Source organism: Lasioglossum baleicum, chromosome 6, assembly GCF_051020765.1.
Source record: "Lasioglossum baleicum chromosome 6, iyLasBale1, whole genome shotgun sequence".
Classification (NCBI taxonomy): domain Eukaryota; kingdom Metazoa; phylum Arthropoda; class Insecta; order Hymenoptera; family Halictidae; genus Lasioglossum; species Lasioglossum baleicum.
In genome coordinates this window covers 18,372,433-18,390,730 of record NC_134934.1, presented here as the reverse complement: position 1 = coordinate 18,390,730, position 18,298 = coordinate 18,372,433, and the positions used below count along the sequence as shown (strand labels likewise).

General features: G+C 36.2%; 3 protein-coding genes across 18 annotated transcripts; 1 reads left to right on the top strand and 2 right to left on the bottom strand.

Moving 5' to 3' along the window:
• Positions 1-955: 955 nt before the first annotated feature.
• On the bottom strand, positions 956-9,251 carry Zmynd8 (Zinc finger MYND-type containing 8). Of its 5 annotated transcripts, none has more exons than XM_076424730.1 (7): positions 8,057-9,251; positions 7,667-7,980; positions 6,656-7,132; positions 6,145-6,463; positions 5,891-6,071; positions 3,823-5,793; positions 956-1,534 (listed from the first exon to the last, which is right to left on the bottom strand). In XM_076424730.1, the coding sequence occupies exons 3-7, from the start codon at positions 7,084-7,086 to the stop codon at positions 1,182-1,184; spliced, it is 3,255 nt and encodes a 1,084-aa protein (XP_076280845.1). In that variant the 5' UTR covers positions 7,087-7,132; positions 7,667-7,980; positions 8,057-9,251; the 3' UTR covers positions 956-1,181. The 5 variants fall into 5 exon arrangements, with proteins under 5 accessions (XP_076280845.1, XP_076280848.1, XP_076280849.1 ...); XM_076424733.1 differs by having other exon boundaries at positions 7,821-7,980; XM_076424734.1 differs by having other exon boundaries at positions 7,825-7,980.
• Positions 9,252-9,442: 191 nt separating this feature from the next.
• Positions 9,443-13,586, top strand: LOC143209314 (glycerophosphodiester phosphodiesterase 1). Of its 7 annotated transcripts, none has more exons than XM_076424790.1 (7): positions 9,449-9,593; positions 10,101-10,241; positions 10,893-11,490; positions 12,356-12,531; positions 12,608-12,809; positions 13,105-13,334; positions 13,445-13,586. In XM_076424790.1, exons 3-7 carry the CDS (start codon positions 11,155-11,157, stop codon positions 13,584-13,586), a joined length of 1,086 nt encoding a protein of 361 aa, XP_076280905.1. In that variant the 5' UTR covers positions 9,449-9,593; positions 10,101-10,241; positions 10,893-11,154. The 7 variants fall into 7 exon arrangements, with proteins under 7 accessions (XP_076280906.1, XP_076280905.1, XP_076280904.1 ...); XM_076424789.1 differs by having other exon boundaries at positions 10,101-10,253; XM_076424786.1 differs by having other exon boundaries at positions 10,101-10,425.
• A 647-nt stretch (positions 13,587-14,233) lies between these two features.
• On the bottom strand, positions 14,234-18,165 carry LOC143209299 (uncharacterized). Of its 6 annotated transcripts, none has more exons than XM_076424749.1 (11): positions 17,653-18,079; positions 17,067-17,195; positions 16,784-16,991; positions 16,456-16,699; positions 16,274-16,385; positions 16,033-16,199; positions 15,852-15,970; positions 15,538-15,763; positions 15,141-15,459; positions 14,447-14,749; positions 14,234-14,374 (listed from the first exon to the last, which is right to left on the bottom strand). In XM_076424749.1, exons 1-11 carry the CDS (start codon positions 17,660-17,662, stop codon positions 14,253-14,255), a joined length of 1,959 nt encoding a protein of 652 aa, XP_076280864.1. In that variant the 5' UTR covers positions 17,663-18,079; the 3' UTR covers positions 14,234-14,252. The 6 variants fall into 6 exon arrangements, with proteins under 6 accessions (XP_076280864.1, XP_076280860.1, XP_076280863.1 ...); XM_076424745.1 differs by adding an exon at positions 18,113-18,165 and having other exon boundaries at positions 14,253-14,749; positions 17,653-18,020; XM_076424748.1 differs by adding an exon at positions 17,283-17,409 and having other exon boundaries at positions 14,253-14,749; positions 17,817-18,084.
• Between the last annotated feature and the right edge of the window lie 133 nt (positions 18,166-18,298).

The window sequence follows — 18,298 nt, the reverse complement described above, 5'->3', positions numbered from 1 at the left end:
AATATCCCCCAGTAATATTTTCACGTAATATTAATCAATCAACTACGCATATCGCAGAAGTATCATTGCATTCACATAAATAAATCATAAACCAATGTACTGGCAAAGTTTTCCTGATGTGTAACACACTTCGAAGCCATATAGTGTTCTATTCATTTGCTCGGTCACTTTCTGTGTTAGTAATCACCTAGCTTGATCTGATAATTGATGTAGAGCCAATTTTTAAAGCCGTAATTGTTTCTTATTTGATTATAACACGTCGGCGGAACTTCAGAAGTAACGCAATAAGGGGGTATCCTGACTTTTCGGTTGATTTTACGATTTTATTCTATGCGATGAAAGAAGTCGCAACATATTTATAATCCGTTCGAAACTATTAACTAAACTTTTGAAATGTTTATAACATTCAAAATTATTATAAATCTATAACATATAACTTAACCTTATTGTTTTAATCAAACGCTAATAATTCTGCTACTTAGCTTAGAGTACTATGATTATAAGCTTTCAAAATTATTTAGAAATCGACAATCGGTTAGTTAAATAAAAATATGTTTTTCTGTTGTTCGTGTAACTTGTATAGATACCGAAACAGATGGAAATTTCGAAAATATTGGCAAATGGATCCACAACTAGCTCTGAAGACCCATTCAATTTCGAAAAATAGTTTAACAAATTCCGAGGTAGAAAGATTGAACAAAAAGGTAAATGTTTTAGACCCAAAAAGTCGGAATATCTCCGGTGTAAACGAATTGACACGCTATACTGTGTTTGTAAACTCCTTTGTCATGTGATTATTGGAATGATAACTTAAAAAGTATGAAGGGTCCAAAAGCATATCCAATGTAAGTTGAACGTTGCAATTTTCTCCGAATACACATATAACATTACACACTTTTAACATTAACTAAAACATAAACGAAACGAAGGCAGTCACTCATGTGATTAGCGCATGTAGACTCGATGAATAAATATTCTTTATTTTGTTTTTTGTCGGTTGCAGTTTTTTTACATTATAAAAAGTGTTGTACAAAGTACTGTTTTGTGTCACGTGTAAAACACATAATGCGAAGGGGATGGAAATGGAATAATATTGTATTAGGGTATTACGAAAGAGTTTGAGAAATGAGTTTATGATTGAAAATTGTGACTTCGTTCTCAAGAACTTACACGGATGCGCTCTAGGCCCTCCATATGTTTGACGTCGCGTTTTGAGTATTTATCATAAGTCGTGGCATCACCTGCTGCTGATTTGCATTCGCAGCAGAGCTAGTGACGATAGTAGTGAACGATGGTTTTTGAGCGCATGTTCTCATATGCGTTGGCCAATGCGATTGTTGACAAGGATAGTTACAATACGCCGTGTTCCAACAACAATAAAACATTGCTTCACGACCACACATTATACACCATTGTTTGCGTTTAATTTCTTCTATGCAACGCAATTTCTCTTCTTCAGCTTCTCTACGAGTCTCTTCGATAGCTCGTAGTCTCTCTGCTTCCAAACTTGTCTTCATTTCCCGTAATATTCGGTCTACAACAGAAAATTTGTTTATTATATTCAAACACAAGAAGCAAAATATTGGGTTGGCAAGAAAGTAATTTCGGGGGGGCCTTTTCCAGCAGACGACGCTCACGCGTGAACACTCACACACCGCTAGGCCACGTATACGTACGCGAGGATTGCAAGGGTCCGGGATTCCACTTCTGATTTCTCGATAATGCAAAGACGGAGTTTTTTAGTAGTCGAAATCGCTAGATGAAAGATCAATCAGGGCGCTGTTTGCCTCAAAAGGCCTTCTTTTACATTTCCGAGCAATGGTTTTGCAATATTCGGCTGCATGTCACTGATGCCAAGGCTGTGGTACTGTGGTACTAAACCATACCCCCACCATAGCCTACTATTGCCCCTACGTTGTTTTCCAACGCGCCCGCGCGCTACACTCACCAGCGTACCTCTACTGTATCCATAGAGGTACGCTGGTGAGTGTAGCGCGTGGGCGTGTTGGAAAGGATACGTAGGGGCAATAGTAGGCTATGGTGGGGGTATGGTTTAGTACCACAGTACCACAGCCTTGGCATCAGTGCTGCATGTTGCCCGTCGGAGAGACTAGTACGCCGACGTGACTGCAGCGCCATCTGACGGGCAACATGCAACCAAATATTGCAAAACCATTGCTCGGAAACGTAAAACGACTTTTCAGGCAAACAGCGCCCTAGATTGATCTTTCATCTAGCGATTTTGACTACTAAAAAACTCCGTCTTTGCATTATCGAGAAATGAGAAGTGGAATCCCGAACCCTTGCAATCCTCGCGTACGTATACGTGATCTAGCGGTGTGTGAGTGTACCACACATTCACGCGCGAGTGTCGTCTGCTAGGAGAAGTCCAATTATTTAATTCAAGCAATGAACTTTAATGAATAAGATATTTTCCCTTTTGTTTGATGATCTTTTGCAAAAGAGAATAAATAAGAAAATATTTTATTGATTAAAGTTCATCGTCTGAATAAAGAAATTCAGTTTTATTGCCAACCCAATATGATAGGCGTCCGATAAAATAAATAGCTGTGTTAGATATGCTCTTCACACTCATAAGTACCGTGTGGTGTGTCCGGTTTAAGTATGAACACTTAAATGTCTCGAAAACTATGAAAGATACAAACAAATGCTTCACATAAAAGTTGTAGAATATCACAGGGCATATAATTGTATCATGCTGGTAGTCGCATGACCTTGAAATGACTCTGAAAGCCCTGTGATCATTAGGTTTAACTTTTTAGATAGAACTCTATATTTTTTATTGCATATTCTCATACTGGCATCAAGATGTTTTCAAAACACTAGGTAAACGTGTCTTTAGCTTAAGTTTCTAAAATACAAGCATTAATGCGTACCAATTATTACAGAGTAGGTAGAACAAATTTCTTATCTCGTCTTAGAACTGGCATTTTAATGAAGATGAATTTAAAAAATTGAAAGAACGTTGAACCATCTCCATTGCTAAAATATAGTTAATTCGAAACAACTACCCGAGATATTAAACGACAAAGCTGCCGTGCCGCCGGCATTAGCGTTATCCGATGTACACCGCGAGGAGGTTGCTCGGTCGGACTTCGTACATCATGATGGCACTAAAAAGAGCAGATTTTATGTGTATTTATGGAAATGGAATGTAATGTACGAAAAACAGTCCGACATAATGATCCAAAAATAAGTGGGACTCAGGTAAATGCCATTCTTGATCCTCCAGCTTCCCCTTCGATATGTTTACCGTCGGAAAACATATACATTTATGTATTCTTTTAAAGAATTCTTTTCCGGAATTTTGGAGCATTGTTGTTGCCATTGTTCCGCATGCATCTACGATCCTTGCACGTAATTCGTTGACGTTGTCAACAGGCGTGTTATAAACTTTTTGCTTTTTAAGTAGCCTCAAAGGAAAAAGTGTATGCAGAAACACCTGGCAATTTTGGGGGCCATGTTATTACTGCTACTTCAGCAATATCATTCGCTAGACTGACAGCTGACAATTTCAATTCTTAGTCTAACCGAGCAACCTTCTTGCAGAGTACACTGAACAACGCTACGGCTGGCGACATTGCAACAATATCGTTTAATATAAAGACACATGTAGTGCTTTAAGGACGTTTCGATCCCAGTTATAAGCATATGTAACAAAAAATATAGAGTTCAATTAAAAACTTGAGGGAGTAGACTCGTTTTTCCAGGTTTGCAAGGGTGTGGAATGCCCCTTCTGATTTCTCGATAATGCAAAGATGGGATTTTTCAATAGTTAAAAGCGCTAGATAGATGACATACCGGTATTGTGCTTCAGTTCAGCTAATTGTTGTTGATGCTGCCATCTCATACGTTCTATTTGTAATCTTAGAAAATGGACAGTTGCCTGATGGTTCTCAGACGTTGCATTCTCACTATTTTGATTTCCTCGAGCTGCTTCTTTATACGCCTCTTCCATTAACTGGGCCATTTTTCTGGCTAAATCTTGAGCACCGTGATACAAGCGAGCACTTATTGGCCCTGCTTCCGGAGGAAGCATTTGATATTCGGTAGAACTTTCTGTCTGATTAGTAGGAATATAAACTAAAGAATCCATCGAATTCGATAATAAACTAGTTGATGAGTGTGGAATAAGCTGCGGACAAGTACGAGTCTTGCTAGGAAGTGATTTTCGGGCTTTGCTCTCTTTCTTTTGATGCGGAACTGGCACCGGGTCTGTTTGCTTATGCTGAATTGGTGAAACATTGTCGATTTTTTCTTTCTCAGTCACTGACGAACTACCAACAGATTTTTTCGCCACAGCATCGAGAGTACCATTATTTATGGCGAGAAGCAATGCAGATGACTGATCGGTAGAGCCTTGTCTAGATATTTGAGCAGTTTCAGCATTTCGAGCTTTGCTAGAGGCTGATACCGATGCGGATGTCGACATTGGAACGTCGCTATCAGGATGTTTTGAGGAACCTTTCAGAGATAATGTGTCGATTTGTTTCACCAAATTTTGATTTTCTTCGCTTGCAGAAGACTTCAACGCCTTCTCGGCATTTACTTTATCAACCATTCTGGTTTTCGGTTTGTACACCTTCCCTGCAGTCTTCGATATCTTCAAATTACTTTTCTGCGAAGAGTTTGTCGAACTCTGATTCGTTTCGTTTTTATTAACATGAGCTTTTAATAGAGAGGATTCTCTTTTGAGCGAGTGAACCTCATCTGTCGAGTGTTTACCTATGTCTGTTACTCCTTTCAATAAACTTTCGGACGATTTCACGCTAACAATTGCTACTTTTCCGGCATTATTATTTTGCTCGATTATCGGAACATTCGATTCGCTTGAATCGACCTTCTTCGACACATCCTTCTCATTTCCACTGTTCGTGTCGAGTGTAACTTTACTTGAACCAGGTTTTGAGTCCTCTTCGTTCGTTGTTGTTGAATTCGTTAACGTATTATTTGTTCTCGTGTCTTCTTCTTTCGCGATCGACTCGTTTGAAGTCATAGAAGTATTGGAACCGTTGCTTGAAATCGAGATTAGTTCTATCTCGCTCGATCTTTCGAGATCTTGTACTTTAGACAGTTTATCGTCGACTTTGACTTGTTCGGAGCTAGTATCGCAATCTGTCAATACCTTGTTCTCAGTGTCGGAATTGTCAGTTTTCTCTGAATCACTTGTTGTTGATTTTGTTGCTTTACTATGTAGCCGTTTTTTCAGCAACGGTTTCTTTTTAGGAGTTACGAATTCTGATGTTGCACTATTGTTCGAGCGAAGGGGATCGTAATTCGGTAACATTAATTTGATTTGCATTGGATCGTGTGGATTATACTGCACTTTGGGAGGCGCAAACTTGAACTGACCGAACACGAGTTCAAGCTTCCGACAATGTCGAGTGATTTCTCGGACACATTCTTCCATATCTAATTTTCTCTTACGCGGCAACGGGACAGGTGGGTCTTCGGAATACAAGTATAAATCTCGCGGCGGTACCCAAGCACGATCGTGTTCTCCGAAGAAACGTACATCCACAAAACCTTGAGAGTTTATGCGAGGCATTGCCTTAGCCGGCCAAAACGGGAAACCTTTCAGTTTGGCCCAAACCAATGGGTGCGGACGGCGACAAGGCTCGATAAACCACGACGGTTGTGGTCTCGGCAGGTTTCTTCCATGAGCATAACAGTCGGGACAAGCCTCGATTTCCGATACCTCCTGACGAGCCAATTTAATCATTTGTTTCGCTGCGTTCGTCAATTTTGATGTATCCGTGTACACACCACCACCTAAGCAAGAACCATGCCTTCAAATCAGTTATTCAAATTACCTATTACGATTTCTACATCATTATTTCAACTAAATTTACAAATATACGTTACATACATGTATTAAACACGATACAATTATGTTGTATCCATTTAGCATCGGCCATGAATGCGTCTGTACTGCCGTATAGTTTAGCGCGTACGTTTGATTCTAAAAGGCTCAAATCCATCGGTTTCACCACATAGTCCATATAATTTGGAGCTTCTGAAAGTTCCACTGGTTTCCAAAATGGCTCCGACTGTAACAAAGATGTCCGACTATATCTTTACCGAACAACAAAACACGAACGGAAATAAGAGACCAATACTCACACCGGGATATTCTCTCATCCTCTCGACTACATGTTTCAATAATAAACACAATTGATCGACCGATAATTGTGCCATTGCTATCGAACGCGTCTCTGCATTCTCTGCTCGCAAAATAGCTGCGCATTCGCCGCATATCCAATTCTGGATAGACGTTGATTGCATTCCTATACATTTGCGATGCCATGACCGAGGACACGCGCTGCAATGGGCTTCCACGGATTCTTTGTGGCAACGCCAACAGAATCGATCGTTAGTGTTTCGTTTCTTTCGTTTACTTCTCAAGTTGTTCTCCTCGACGAGCGACTCCGCGTCTTGAACACTACAAAGTCAATTAAGTTCTTATCTCTGCATAGTTTTCATCTTGATAAAAAGTTCCCTAAAGTAGCATTAGCATTTCTAAAACGATTAAGAGTTTAATTTTAGCAAACTGAATGTATCGAGTAATGTTAAAACATTTGCGGGTAACTTGTTACAGAGACTTAGTAGGAATAGAATTTTTATTTACACTCACATTAAATGCCGTTGTTTCCTTTTTAAATTATTCACAGTTCTGAGTGTAGGTGTTTCTTTTGTGCTTGTACTCTTATTAATTCTAGGATTGTTTTTCGACACAGGAGTAAGTACGTCTGAGTTTTCTACATTCTGAATACACTCTACTTTGTCTATGTTACATTTAATTTCTTCCTTAGTCTCTTCTAGAATAATCACCTCTTCCTCGTTTTCCATTTTCTTTGCATCACAGGTTGCAGCTTCGTTATCATTTTTAATGGTACCTCTTTTACCTGTGTCTATGATATCTTTTTCATCTTTGCTGGGAGCATCAACAAGACTCTCTTGCGTGATTTGCGTGTCCAGAGGTTTAGAATCTTCTGTCTTGGATGTAACTGGACATTGCTGCTCTAAAGAATTTGTGGAAGTTCCTTCAACTTTTGTCGATGTCATTTTCGTTCATTGCATGTATTTACTTCAATTGAGATTTGCTCGACATCTAAATCGAAAATATAAAAGTTAGGAGCCATATGTGTATAGAACTTATGTCTTATGTATTGTATAACTTAATTTATGTGTTTGTCTGCTTTTGGTTTTTACAGAACCATTTTAAACACAAAAGTAAAGTACAGAGCTTAATAGGCAAATTATATAACGATAGTTGGACACAAAAAGAAAATATGCATTAAACATCATGAATGCTGTCATCTAAATGGGGCATTTATTAATGTTTGTGTGTATTAGAATGTATTAATAACTTTTAGTTGTGAAGTAGTGGTACCAAAAAAAGAATATCACGCGCGACTAGACTCTATATTATTGGTATCTACGAAACATAGCTGTAAATAATTCAATGTATTAAAAGTTTGCAACACACAAAACCACTGAAAACACAATTTTTCCTAAAATCTGGTCCAAAGCATTCTGATTGATAACAGTATCATTTAGAATACAGTAATAGTAGCTATGCAAAACTGTTTGATAGTGTGTATAGTATATATTCTGTACTGTAATAAATAGACAAAACAATTACCATCTATGGATTTTGTATATACATATGAGTTTATGTATTAAAGCACCAAAGGGACCTGACTGGTTTACAGTTTAATAGATGCTTCCCAGAGGTCAAATGAACCACTTGCAATATAAATTCTAAACAACATGGATAGGCGACATATATCACTTACTAACACGGCATTACATCAAACAGCACGAGCAATCCTTCCCCCTCTGACATGCCCGCCGCCCGCCTTCCATAGGCTAGTGTCTCCATCTCTCAATAATATTTAAAACTTATAAAATCACGTGGCTCTCCGTATATATAGGCACAGCCTACTCTAATATAGGCTATTAAAAACAAAAGTAGTTAATTCTTTTTATAAATATTTTCATTTTTATTATATATAAATACTTCTTTACATACCCGTTACATAACGATATATCATTCGTACATAATACACACGCATTCATATAAAATATGTTTATGTATGTATATGTAAATGTATATGCGTTTATATACATATAAATATATATATGCATGTGTCGAAATAATATGCATATTTCAATTATTACATTTTCTTATCTATTTACAGAAGTATACACGAAATCAACATACATATATCTTTTAAACAAATTATCAGTTTGCGACAATGATCCGATATTCTGAATGTTTTTTTTTCATTTAAAGAGGTTATCTTCGGAAGAAAACATAATAAATATATAAATACATTTTATTCTCTTCATATATCCCATACGGACAGTTCTAAATGTACTCCTGACGAAATAAAGCGTCGCAGGAAATTATTCTGAAGCAGTACCTCTCAATCTGATATTCACTTTTCATCGTTGTGTATGCAAGTTTAAAAAATTTCAAATATTTCCAACTGTTTCCGTGTGTGAATGTATGAATTATGAATTATCTATGTTTATATAACAACAGGTGCCACGACGATTTTTAACAAAACCACTAAATATATCGAAATCACAGACAAAAGTATTATTTTTATAGATACATACTGCTTTATGTGCATTTATGTGTTAGACTTAAAAATTTATGTATGTGATGGTGATGCCAGAAATATTGAATACATGGAACATGGTGGGCAATGGTGGGAATGGTGGGACATTCCCCTCCGCCCCCTCTACTCTGACGTACCGACGGCTTCTACTGCGCACGCGCTACACACAAGCGTATTTAAACATGTATATTTTGTCCGTGAGCCGCAGTGATGCCATATGAGGGGAGTCACGCTGAAATGATGTACCCCCTCTCTGATGACGGGGACTGAGTGGGGCGAATGGGAGACACGTTGCACATGCGCGATGGGGATCTTGAGTGGGGCGAATGGGAGCCACGTTGCGCGTGCGCGATGGGGACGCAACAATGACATGACATTTCGCAGGTTTTAGGTTATTGCCGCGTAAAATTCACCCATTTACTTATTTCACATACTATGTAATTATCGTGTAGAAGAAAAATGAGTGAATTTATTATCACAGTCTCTTTTATGCAACTATTTTTGAGGAGCGTATGAGGGTTAACAGTGTTAAAATATATTATGATTTATTGATTTTACTGAAACGTAACTCAGTAAGTACTATTACATACATACAGATTTCAAGATTTTTTGAATTGTACATATAGTAAGCATTCATACTTCGCTTCACGACTGAAACTCCCACATGTTACAATTAATTTTATTTATAATAAAGAATATTTACAGTCTCTATTTAGAACGACCCACATGATTCATATGTACATAATAGGTACGATACGATACGCGGCAATAACCTAAAACCTGCGAAATGTCAGTCATTGTTGCGTCTCCATCGCGCACGCGCAACGTATCACATATTACTCTGGTCATCAGAGAGGGGGTACCTTGTATTCCCCTCGAGCCTCGAGTGACGGTTCGGTGAAGTTCGGTCACTTTCTGGCGACACTGGCCGTGACTCGGAGCGTGAGCTGCTTTGCGACTGTTCTGTTCGACTCGATTCGTTGCTCTGAAATTCACGTTACCGAAGTTTCGAACGTATAAGCAGGGCTTGAAACGGGCCCGAAAATAACTGTTTGAAACTGTTACATATCGGGCTTGATTGAAACAGTTATGAAGGACCGATACTCCAAATAACCGTTATGAAAGACAGAAATTTTGTTTGATTACGGTCCTTCATACATTGGATCATTGGATATCGATCCTCATGTCGGTTCTCGGACCGTTATTTTTTCGGTCCTATATCGGTCCTCACATCGGTCCTCTTATCAGTTATTATTTCTATATATATATATATATTACCCTTACATACTGCATACTATTATTATTATACATGTATGTAATATATTCTCACCGTTTTCATATATCTGTTTTTATACCTTCAACAATAAACGATGCAAAAATGCAATAATACAATAATATACAGTAACATTAACATTAGATTATAATTTATGTTCTCTTTAATGGAAATAGGATCAAAATATCACATTTTTCTGAGGGAAGTCGGAACACCTGTATAATGCACCGTGGTCGGAGGCGTCGGTGGGCGTCGGAGCTTTGTACTCCGACTCCGACGAACAGTGGTAGAGAGAAAGAGAGAACCTAAGCCTCCGAGTTAGTTAGACAGTTAGGTCATGCTTTGTATAACCCAATAGCCTATTGCGCGTGTTGTGTCATGCATCGTTTGTATACGTTTTTGCTGTAAGCCACACCGCGTAATCTCGTATTGTTTGTTTGAAAATATCGCTACACCAAAGGTTTAAGCTGCACGTCGCGACTGTACCGCAATTACAAAGGCGTAAGATATTGGCCGAACTTTCGAGCCGGTTAAATCTTATAAATTGAATAATTTCGTATTGAATTTATGCTGGAGTCGTGTAAAGTTCCATGTAAACAGTTACTTACAAATTGTCATCGGTGTGTTTACCGTGTTTATATCGTAGAGTAGAATAGAATTAACTTCTAATTACTCGCATATAATACTTAGAATCTGAAAACTTGAAATTTAATGTTTCAAGTATAATGAGAAATATCAATTTTGCACTAAAATAACTATTTCATTGAATAATCTCATATTGAATTTATGCTGGAGTTGTATTAGTTGAGTACTAGTAGAGTTATTGGAGTTACATAGAAAGTTGTGTGCGAGTGAGCGAAAGTTAACAGAACAGGATCATTTATAAACGAATAAAATAGGAATGGGATAGTATCGTTGTACTGTAACGTTTCGATTGTACACGATTGAAAATGAATTAAATGTTTCAGGTAACATGGAAAGCGTCCGGTTATCATTCTGCCGACTGTAAATATGAGAAAGTACGAAACCCATTGTTGAACACGACTGTACATTATCAAGCTTTGAACAGTGTCAACAAAAATGTGCAGTATCATACGCTCAAGTAATATAATGCGTTGCGAAACAGTATTATGCTCAGTGTCCCTCTTCGCATAGAGTTCATAACACTCTTTATCTTCCCTTGGAAAGAATAAAAAGCGCTAACCAAAACCTAAAGGTTCCTTTAAAAAGATGCATGGATTTCTCGAACTAATTTTATGCAGCGCTACGTTGTGGATGTTTTTACAAAATATTTGGAATACTTTAATCAGTGTTTTTTACAATTTTTCCGTACCATGGATTATTTGGGGTACCCTAATCGTTATGATCGCATTAAAAGTAGCCAAAATTCCACAGCCGAGTTCAGAGATAAAAGACAAAGTGCTCGGACTTAATCCCCTAGTAGAAAAAAACGATAATAACGTACCCAAGGATCACAATAACGGACAGCAGTTTTGCATGCGAGTGGTGGCCCATCGTGGTGGAGCACTTGATTATCCTGAGAACAGCTTAACAGCCTTTCGTAATGTAAAATCTTACATTTAATCATGGTTTTTTTCTTTTATATTTTGAGATTATTTCTAGGAGGAGAATTAACATATTGACTTGTCTCTTGTTACAATCGAACCTTTGTACCGCCGTAACTAGTGTGCGACATAGGAGAATCCAAACATGTTCGAGAATCCTGAAATTTTTGAGAACCTGTCCTGATTTAGGGCTGTTACTTTTCTGAAGTTTCGACTCTTGGAAGATTCGAAGGAACGAAGGGAACTTCGAAGTATAGAAGCTACGAAGCCTTCGAATCGTATAAAGTTGCCCAACTTCGATCTTTTAGCTGTGGTGACGTATTTCTTTCGAAATGTAGGATCGTCCAATCACTTTTTACACTCACTGTAATTGTATCAAATATAACTTAGCATCGAAATTGCGAAGTTCAAAGCTTCGAAACTTCGATTCTCATCATCTTCGAAGTTTCTAAAAAATCAAAGCTCTGAAACTTCATAATCACCTTTGAAGTTTCTAAAATCGAAGCTACGAAGCTTCAAATTCTTTGACCTTCGAATAAAAGTAACAGCCCTATTCCTGATTCCGAATAAAATTCTTAGCCTGTCCCGGTCCAACATTTTCGAGTTCTTGCACACCTAATGCAAAGTTAATTCTGCAAAATTCTACTTACAGCTAGCATAATTGTGCTTTGCAAGTATAGAGGTTCGACTGTATTTAGTTTGGAGTACTATAGGTATCTTTGTAGCGAGAAAAATTGCTTAATTGTTTTATAATGTAAATACGAATACTAATATAGTAGTTACTAACAGAAATATTACTATTTTGAGGCATTAATTGTTGAAACTTCGTTACAAGCTGAATAATGATCACAATCTATACTTTTCAGAGCAAAAAGAGGGGCTGCAAAGCAGTTGAGCTTGACTTGTATCTTACGAAGGATTATGTACCTATAATATTTCATGATCCATCGATTGATAGAGTTACTGGAAGAACTGGAAGTGTAAGAGACATGACATGGGATCAATTAAGGGAATTAGATATCAGCTGTAATCATCCGCTGAAGTACTTATTTTATAATTCCGTTCGAAAATGTTTGTAACAAAGACAAAAAGGTTTAAATACAATTCGTTGCTTATAGGGATAAGTTTGCCGAATGTGAGAATATTCCATTATTGGAACACGTTTTAAATACATGTTTACAACAGGATCAAAGAATCATTATAGATGTTAAAGAAACTAGATTGGAAGTAGTACAAACAATTTTAGATGCGTACAATATGTATCCGAAATTATATGAAAGAGGAATTGTATCCAGTTTTAATCCTATCGTTATATACATGGTAATTGGACAGAAGAAAATCTTAATAATTATTATTAAACTCTGGATGTTTATGCAAAATAAAAAGTTTGCGCAGCAATTGCAAGATGCAGGAGCTAAATATAAATTTATATTCTTCATTAATAATTTTAATGTGATGAAAATAATATAATAATACATTTCAAATCTTTGAATATCTTCACTGTTTTAAATTGAACTTGCTTATTTTTGTTACAAATGCATAAAATCCGGAGTCTAATTATTATCAATGGCCAACTATCGAATGGGTAAATGAAATAACGATTCTTTTATTACAGGTCAGGAGAAAGAATCCGAAAATTGTGACAAGCTTAGCATGGAGACCACATTATTTTTCGAGAATGTCATTTTCTGCTTTTGAGAAAGCAGGACCAATGCGTTTTCGGAATCCAATTAAACATATTATAGCTTGTGTAGTAGATCATATTTATGAGTGGGCATTTCACCATTTTGTATACTATCTTACAGGTGTTTCACTTGTTCTGTTACATAAAGATACGATAAATCAGTATGTACACAAGACCTTCACGGTATTTCTTATAAGTCGTATTAATACGATCTTTAATTGTGATTCATATTACAAAGAACATAATATTTTTTCTACGTTATTTATTTTAGGTATACTATACAGAGATGGTATAATCGTGGTATTCGTGTAATGGCATGGACAGTAAATCTACCATCAGAGAAAGTGCATATTTCACGTTTGCTTAAAATTACTTACATAACAGACACATTGTTACATGAAACAGACATGTAATAGCATTCGTACGATTTGTGCTGCAAGTGAGTGTACTCTATTGACATATGAATCATCATTTTCAATCATCTAGTCTATTCATCGATACGATGAAACCTATTTATATAATTTTTTACAACAAAATTTTCTGTTTATTTTATGACGAGAAAGTTCTTTGTTATTTACATAAACTTCAAAGATATACGCACTAAACGAAAAAAAGGAAATATTCGTTTATTACTTTATTTTACTAATAGTATACGTATAATAATGTATACTCTATTATGTTATATATGTTTAACTTATATAGCTTTATTTGCATTTGAGAAATTGTATAAAAAAAATAATTTATTAATTATATCGTTTGAAAATTTTTAATGGAAAAACTGAAATTCACGCACAAGATTCAACTAACGCTAATTATAAACTTGTATATAATAATGTCATTCCCATTCTTTTTTAATACAAGGGAAACTATTTTAATCTTTGCCACCATTGCACATTATATCTATATCTATTAAATGTACAATACTTCACCAACATTTCATGTCGGTTACTTCTAAATGGATATCATTTGAAATGCATGACTTCGTAGTATGTATATCTATATTTACTCGGACGGAGATATTTATTTCGTTAGCATTTATTTGAAAAATTACGAAACACTGTTTGTAATCGAAACATTCGTCACACAATAGTGGTAAGTTTGCTTTTACGGGATTCCATACCTTGAATAAGTCCTGTTAATAAATCTTCCATTTCCGTTGTAGCACGTTTCAATTTACAATTATCGTTAGCTACGTAAGAATCTGCAACAACAATTTGTAATGAAAACATTTCTGTATAACAAAACGAATTTGTACTGCCATAATATAACATACCATCCAGTAAACAGTCGTCTGCGACCATGTTTTGCAATCTATCTAATATATCATTTAAATCTCCTTGTATGTTTTGCAAACTGCTGTGTTGCGAATGTTTATCGGGTCGTTGAAGAGAAGACGGTGTATTATCTCTGTAAATACCCATAAGGGTGTCGGAAATAATCAAAGGTGATTCGTTCTCGGTGCTTGGTGTCACCGTTTTCATTGAATATTTTTCTGTTTTCGATCCAGAATCATTCGATCCTCCCAACCATTGCGAGAAACCACTGTCAGTGGCATTTATCTCCGACCTTTTGTTACCTATAAATCACATATAATATTTTCGAGAAACTCTTGAGAAAAATATGCTATAGGATTATTCCACGCGAGAACGTACAGTTTTTGGAGTAAAAGTTCAGATGTTGTTCAAATTTAAATATGTTGTAGTCTTCAGTGACCTATGAACTTAAAAATTTTGTTGATTTTACAGACGTGTAAAAAAATGTGTCACCCTTTTTTCATTGAACCATAACAGTCTAGAACTATCAAACCGATGAAAATGAGTTTTTGGGAGCTTATACTGAAAACATAAGAGTATCTACTAAAAATATTGTCGTTTGAAAAAAATGTTGTTTTCACCATTTATTTTGCAATTGTTTTAAACAAATGCCGTATTTTCGCGTGGAATGACCCGATAATATTAACAATGTACCTCCGATCCATGTACTCAACTCTATATGAGTCGGTTCTAGCGTATTGCCAAAATTTGTGCTAGTGGACGCTTCCTCAACATCGTTGCTTTCTTCGGTGATACATTCGCCGGATAGCGTTGGATTAAAATTATTTGGTTGCAACATATCCGTGTCATTAAGATTTGTGTTCTGCTCTATGCTCTCTTGTCGAATAATCGGACTCAACTCAAAATTGATGGGCAATGCCGCTAATCTCGACGACAACGGAGGAATCATTGGTGTACTTTGCATGTAATTCATTATACGGGGCATGTGAGTCCTATCAGCGAACAAATATTTCTAGAAAATAGTTCAAACAATGTTTCAGTATCACCGTTTTAATTTTTCTAATCTTGTAAATAATTCAATCGATCTTACTTTTAATATTTTTAAACGTTGCAACTGTGACTCGATAGTAGCTCGATGTCGTTGGAGTCTTTCCGCTTTAGTACCCCGTATATCGAGTAGCTCGATCTGCAATTGTTTATTCTCTTCTTCTAGATGAGTTATTATACTCTGCAATTCTTTCTGCGGATCATTTAACACTCGTCTTCTCATTGTACTCCTTATAGACTCGTTATCCGTTGTATGTCGTATTTCGTTGCTTCAGCAAATATTACAAAGGAATTTTTTAATTGAAACAGATTAAATAAAAGAGAATGTTCGTACTTTATCACCCTTTATAGTTTTACCTAGTTATCTGTGGTGTTTGATGATCCTCTGTGTTCATTTCGATTGATCTGGTAGAGCACAATCTTAATTTATTCCTTATTAGCTCGATAATCAACTTTGTTACTTCGCGATTCGATGTCTGAGAAGTATTTAATATTTATTATTCTGTACAAAAAGATTACATCATTTATGGACACGTACCTTGGTGCAGAATTCACGAACTGGATGTTTCAATTTATGTTTTCCGGATACCTTACCATACAGAAAACACTGTTGGCACTGATGATACGTTGTACATTTCATGCATGTGTAACGTGTTCCTTGAATAGGTGTTACTTTGCAGGACGAACACCTTATATTATGTGTAACTGAAATAAAAATAATTTCTGTAAGTCTTATCTAATGTATAAATGATTTATTGGTATTATAGTGTTACACGTACTGTGCTCCGCAGACTTCATACGATTAAACGTTGTTATCCAAACAAGTAAAGGAGGTTCTTGCATAATCCATGATGCGAACTCCGACTCGGTCACTCCGAGGCATCCTTGAGACTATCGTAAAATTTGATCGATAAAATTTTAACTTTAAATCAAATATATTTGAAAATTAATTCTGTTATACCTTTGAGAAACAATGATCGATATGCGATTGGATACTTTGATACCCGTAAGCAGCACTTTCTCCAAGCATTTCGGTTATTTTACAAATATTCGTTAATAATATGTGCAAGTTAACTTTAGACAAACATGCGTTATGATCAGCTAATTGTTGATAAAAGTAGCCGTATTTCTCTTGTAGTCTTCCAGAGCTCATTAATATCAAAGCAACTTTCACAGAAAATACTGAGACGCTTCTGGAATATTGTCTAGAAAATTCAAGCAAAAGTGTTGAGATAATTATTACATATTATGTTAAGCAGAAAATGCACAGTACTAGAGAAATAACGTACTTATCGAATGTCGTTAAAATATAATCCACTGCTAGCTTCGTTGTGTTATCAGCATCGAAGTTAGTATTGTTCTCCTTACAAGCTGCAAAGTAAATATCGGAGAGAACATCTTCGATTTCGCTAGGATCTAGATTCACACAATTTTCTGTGATCGAAAGTCTGTGTCGCTCGAAGATTCCAGCAATTAACTCTAATTGAATATATTGCACTGCAAAAATGGAATTCGATTATTGTAGTCTTGTTTTGTTAGTGTAATTTGCATTATTCACAACATTGAACTTACTGCAAAGTTCTTTATATAAGATTTGCATCTTTGCTGCAGTTCTGTAAGATGCGTACCGAATGGCATTGCATTCTTCTATGGATCGCATAATTTTCTGCATTGTCATATACTCTTTTTTTACCTTCAAACCTTAAAGAAACAAAAATTTTATTAGAGCGATCGCTGAATCAAATTAAGCAATACTTCGTGATTATTTATGCAAAAAGAATTTCTTACAGCGTTAGAGTAATTTATATTTATAGGTGTACATAATTCTGAGAACTTTTTAACATAGAAATGCAACAATAATGCAGAACAATCATACTGTTACACATTCTCGTAAGAAAATAAATGTCCACAGAATCTAAAACAGAGTTTATAACATAACATGTTAAATTCAGTTTCTAATAAAAAGATACAACACAGACTTCGATTGTAAGTCTTCTCTGTATATAACTCATTCATTCTTTATTTTGTAATTAAAATAGTATAACTGTGAATAAAACGTTTTGATATTTAGCTGCATTACATTAAACGCATTCAAGAAACTGCAATTCTTTTACGGGTTTAATCATTTCTGGAGAAGAAATTACAATAAATAACTTACTCTCTGTCATCGCAACGTAATTTTACAGTTTAAATAGAGATTCATGTAAACAAAATAATGTTGTCACGCATTTAATCACGGACAAAGAAGATTAAAGAAGGACAATCGAGTTTCTTTATACGTTGATCAAGTGTGAAAGGACAGAAACTGGATAGAAACTTAACCAAATGATGTCGTATTTGGTCTCATTTTCATCGAGATAAGCTCTACAACTTATTCGTATTAAAATATAATGCTCGATTCTCTATCTGCTTCATTGTACGCTGTTGGTCGGACACTAAAGTAGAGTCCAAGAGTCCACCAGAGTCCATAATTCGTTCATAATTAGTCCATAATTGGATAAGACGGCGCAGTCTATCTCTATATGTCTATGGGAGATTGAGAGTCTGATTCAGTGGGTTGGGTTAGGTATATTGGTATATATATATCAATCGGACTCCCGCGTTGTTGCCATTTTTACCTTCAGCACGGCTAGTACTAGAGTAGGCTGTGGTAGGGGCAATAGTAAACTATGGTGGGGGTATGGTTTAGTCATAGACATATAGAGATAGACTGCGCCGTCTTATGGGCGAGTTGAAGCCCACAATGGCGGCGCGCGGTACAAAGAGTGAGAGAGAGAGCATTAGCCGGGGTCCATAGCGCTCTC

Excerpts from the sequence above, each read along its gene's own strand:
- Zmynd8 (XM_076424730.1), bottom strand. The coding sequence starts at position 7,086 with ATGACATCGACAAAAGTTGAAGGAACTTCCACAAATTCTTTAGAGCAG. Across the intron at positions 6,072-6,144 it reads GGATGAGAGAATATCCCGGT|TCGGAGCCATTTTGGAAACC; the intron begins GTGAGTATTGGT and ends TCTTTGTTACAG. Across the intron at positions 5,794-5,890 it reads TTGTATCGTGTTTAATACAT|GTGGTGGTGTGTACACGGAT; the intron begins GTATGTAACGTA and ends GTTCTTGCTTAG.
- LOC143209314 (XM_076424791.1), top strand. The coding sequence starts at position 11,155 with ATGCATGGATTTCTCGAACTAATTTTATGCAGCGCTACGTTGTGGATG. Across the intron at positions 11,491-12,355 it reads GCTTAACAGCCTTTCGTAAT|AGCAAAAAGAGGGGCTGCAA; the intron begins GTAAAATCTTAC and ends TATACTTTTCAG. Across the intron at positions 12,532-12,607 it reads AGCTGTAATCATCCGCTGAA|GGATAAGTTTGCCGAATGTG; the intron begins GTACTTATTTTA and ends CGTTGCTTATAG.
- LOC143209299 (XM_076424745.1), bottom strand. Across the intron at positions 16,992-17,066 it reads CTTATATAAAGAACTTTGCA|TGCAATATATTCAATTAGAG; the intron begins GTAAGTTCAATG and ends CCATTTTTGCAG. Across the intron at positions 16,386-16,455 it reads TCGATCATTGTTTCTCAAAG|TCTCAAGGATGCCTCGGAGT; the intron begins GTATAACAGAAT and ends ATTTTACGATAG.